This window comes from Saccostrea cucullata, unplaced genomic scaffold (assembly GCF_032062105.1).
Source record: "Saccostrea cucullata isolate Sc308-1 unplaced genomic scaffold, CSIRO_AGI_Scuc_v1 ctg21704, whole genome shotgun sequence".
NCBI lineage: Eukaryota > Metazoa > Mollusca > Bivalvia > Ostreida > Ostreidae > Saccostrea > Saccostrea cuccullata.
In genome coordinates, this window is record NW_026934935.1 from 1 (window position 1) to 4,390 (window position 4,390).

The 4,390-nt window shown below is 34.1% G+C and overlaps 1 protein-coding gene across 1 annotated transcript; it reads left to right on the forward strand.

Annotated features, from left to right (window-relative positions):
* The first annotated feature begins 2,769 nt into the window (after positions 1-2,769).
* On the forward strand, positions 2,770-4,177 carry LOC134241562 (uncharacterized). The gene is made up of 3 exons (XM_062723601.1): positions 2,770-2,897; positions 3,483-3,658; positions 3,931-4,177. The coding sequence occupies exons 1-3, from the start codon at positions 2,795-2,797 to the stop codon at positions 4,153-4,155; spliced, it is 504 nt and encodes a 167-aa protein (XP_062579585.1). The 5' UTR covers positions 2,770-2,794; the 3' UTR covers positions 4,156-4,177.
* The last annotated feature ends 213 nt before the right edge of the window (positions 4,178-4,390 follow it).

The window sequence follows — 4,390 nt, forward strand, 5'->3', positions numbered from 1 at the left end:
TTCTCTCAAGACAATTCAGATGTAAAAATCTATTTGTCTCATTCTAAAACTGACCTGTTTGGAAAAGGGGTTGTTTTGGTTCTACCTGCAGTTGAGAGAAAGATATACTGAAACGCAACAAGCAGTAATCTACATATGTTTGATTTTTTTATCTAATGATTTTCAATAATGAATACAATAAGGCTTAACTCACTTTTCAGAACATCAGAGATTTAATAAAATTGTTAAATGTTTATCTTTTGACTTTACTATGTAACATATGACTGTTAAAACACCCCCTCCAAGCCATTCAAGTAAAACGTGCAATATTGCCCTAAACAACAATTGCAGCTTAATTTCTACGATACAATAGGTTCATCAATATCGAAATCTGAGCGAAGGAATTATTCTTTGCCGTTTTTCAGATAATTAGGTCGAATTTTCTCTAAATTAGAGCAGTGTAGCCACCCTTGGACTTCCGGTAGAAGGACTGTCCTTAATGCATGCGATACGTAAGACCCTGTTGAGGCGTAATGTAGTAAATGTTGCATCAGCAACTCTCCATCACCTTTACATTGAAATTTTCCAGCTAGAGCAATGAAAATGTGTACTTAAGCCATTTTCAAGAAGCCTTAGCATCGTTACGGGAAACGAAAGGAGAGTTTATGTTTTGAAATATTGCTGATGATAAACCGTAAAAACCCTTAAAACTCCATAATATTGCCAAATAATATTTAAACATGCAATTTTTGATTTCTGTAATGCAGACTCAAACTTGACTTACGGTTATGGTATGAAAATCGTTCAACCGTTAAATTAACGACGTTTACCAAATTGAAGATATCCATAATTTTAAGATACAAAATCATTTACTTAACATAATTATTTCGCCCTAAAGTAGGGTGTTGCGTTTCTTTTGCGTGTCAGTATATGTCCAGTCAAGTTATTAAAACATTATTCAGTTGAACGTCCCGTAACTAAGGATCCTTTTTTCTGTCACTTCGACATGTAACCATTACCACTTTATCAATTCAATGCCATATTGAAAAAGTGTTAAGCATTGGGATAGACAATAGAAAGTACAAGTAGTATTCATTTATTTTAGGATAGGTGGTGCCACAACAGTTTCTATTAACGGCAGGTCAGATGATCAAATTAAAAAACTGGGTCGTTGGGGATCAAAAGCTTACAAGAGATATATAAAAATACCAACCTCAAATTTGATTAAAGGCTAAAGATGCTATTGGTTGTATTACTTCTAGCATCTCAAGCAGAATAGCTTGATAGGTTTTCTAATATCAGTCTAGAAAATGTTATTTTAAATATATTTTGATTACATATATTTCAGAAGGTGTAAGAATATGGATTGTTGGATCGTCAATAGTATGGCCTGCTTTTGGTTATACTAGACAAAATCGACATTGGTCAAATTCCAGTAAGTAAATTCCAGTCTAGTAATGCTAGGGACAACCATGCTCTTAATAAAGCCAGGGTTTGAGTTAATAGCTTTGTTGCAATGAAACTTCTGGCACATCAAGGGGGATATCTTCGGTACCCAGAGTTCACTTCGGTTGATCATACTCTACTTTAAGAGGATGGGGTGCACTTGTCAGAACAAGGCAGTAAGAAATTTGTTGAAACTTTGAGGAAGGCTTTGCACAATTTTATAATGTCAGGGGTGGGCGTTTTTCCTGCTTAAAATGGCCATGGCACTCTATTTCACTGACAAAATAATGTAAATCACACTTACACTTAAATATACAATGATGTAGCTAATGTTATTGTTTTATACTCAATTGTCTTGGTATGCAATATTTAATTTGTGTACTTTGCCTTTCTTTAGAAAGGGGTGGGGGTGGGGTGGGGGGCATTTTAATCATAAAACCGCCATTGTGGCGATGGACACATAGTGTCCATTTGGCGCAATCTTTAGCTGAACTTAAACAGGGTTATATTTAGTGAGCATCTGTTCCCAGGGCTCTCTACAACTGTACATTATTATTTTCAATATGTGTGAAATTTCAATTTCCTTATTTGTGTCAGACGGGATGAAACATTTGCAATGTATTATATGCCAGTAGATTGTTTAACAGCTTCATTTGTATAATTGCCTATTTCATATTCATTTCTATATTTGCCTGTTTCTTGTGGATTTTCATTTACATGTATTTGCCATTTGCCATTTGGGTTGACAAAATCGCCCGTTGTATTTGGGTCGGTAACCTTGGTTAAGATTGTACCCAGTAACTAACTGTAATTGATTATAAATGAAAATTGTAGTGCTGTCATGGCCATTATTCGCCATTAAACTTTAAGAAATTTATATCTGTGTGGTTTTCTCTAATAAGACATTATAACAAAGAAAGTGATTGATCAGTATGCTTTCAATATTTATCTTGGATGCATTATTAGAGATGACAACAGATATTACGGTAACATATATAAAAAGAATCATCAGGATCGATATGTTAAACAAATTTATTCTAGTTTTAATGATGAAGGAAACAGTAAAAGAATGTTAAGATATTAAAAAGGACCCATGACTATGTTATAATTAGAAAACTGTACTTTAGCGCAACACATGCATACAGGATACGTGTTCATTTGGATCCTATCAAAAATGAGCCGTGAATTTCATTTCCTTTGCATTTTAATTCTTGGCTTTTCATGCAAACCAGCTAGACCGGAGGCCACATTCGGCAGCTATGGTGTTAGAATTGATGTGAACCCCTCATCGTCTTGTCTAGCATTTCAACACGTCATAAATTCTTTGTATTGCTTTAGAATTTGTTTGAAAAAACTGGCATCCCTCAACATGTTCAGTCATAATGAAGATGATCTAAGGTGTATGTGTTGTAACGATGCTCCAGCAAATGAAAGTTTAATGAATGGTACAGCTTGGGAAACATACGTCCTCGGTACGTATTATATGCCTTAAAATCGTATTTTACTTCGCAGTTATGTTAATGATTTTTTTTCTATATACCATGACTACCCACTGCTCATTGTCATGAACGGGAAATAACGGAAAATCAGTCTTCAATTCTGTGTATTATTAATGTACTTATTGTTAGTATATCATTTATACACTGAATTGAAGACGGATTTTTCCGTTATTTCCCGATCATGACAAGGAGCATACAGTAAGTTTGACCGGTCGCAGGGGATGTTCACTCCTCCATGGCAACTGATCCCTCCTCTGATATTTTGGAGGTCTGTACTTGCTCTGCTCCTATTTTGTACTGTTTTATGGACTGATGTTGAATACTCTTCGTTATCTCCATATGTTTCATTCATCCTTTTCATATTAACCCTTTCCGAGTAAGGATACTTAAAGACAATTGTTTGAATCTTAAGTTAACATACTGATATTGTACCAAAATAATATAGCCAATACTACTACTACTACATGAATAAGTACACGCACTTATTCTAATTGTACTTATACATATTCTAATGCTTGTACTGTTACTAATTGAACTCCGTATTTCTATAATTAATAGCATACTGCCCGTCTGGATATGTTCAGTTTCAATATTATTACTTACATATCTGCTTGAAATACGTACCAACGAATTCTTCGTACCCGGATGCCGTTAGCGATTGCAAAAAAGACAGAGGGGATCTCATCAGAATTGATACGACAGCAAAGTACGACATCTTCAAAAATTTTGTAGGTGTGAATCAACATGTTTAGAAAGATTTTGTAAATAAATATAGTATGAAAAGATGTTTACGGTTTGCTGGTTTTAAAATTTTTTGTCATTGATATTTCCCGAATTTTAAATCAATAATTGTGACTTCATAATAAAGTAACTCTTATAACAAGCACTTTTAAATTACTTAAATACAATTCATAATTGAAAATAAAGTATATCATGTATTCCAAATGAAAACAGTTTTAATGTTTTATTGTTTAACAATTAGTCTTCCTATCTTTATGATTTGAAGGAACATGCAGCCAATGGCAATATTCAGGTCTGGGTACAAGGTGTAAAAGAAAATGGACAATGGAAATTTCATGATGGCTCCTCAATGCCAGCTGTCTGCCCTGTGGTTGAATCTAACGTTACCGGTGAAAACCACATGAGGAGCATAAACGACTATGACTTTGAATGTGCAGATGTTAAAGCCACTGTACTATATAATTACATCAGTGAAAAAATCAATTTCTAGTGATATCAGTATTATGCCGATTTCAGCCGATCACGTAGATGTTTTTCCCTTTTTTATTTTGAATTTATGTTTTTAATCCTTGCGGAGAGTTGTGCAATGTTTACCATCAATTGAATTCAATTGTATTGTAAGTTCGTTCATGTATTCTCACTTCCTATGCACTTTTGTTTCTTTAGGAATAATGGTTTTCAGGGAGTAAGAATCATCCAATGTTGAAGATTGCAGTTTTGACAGA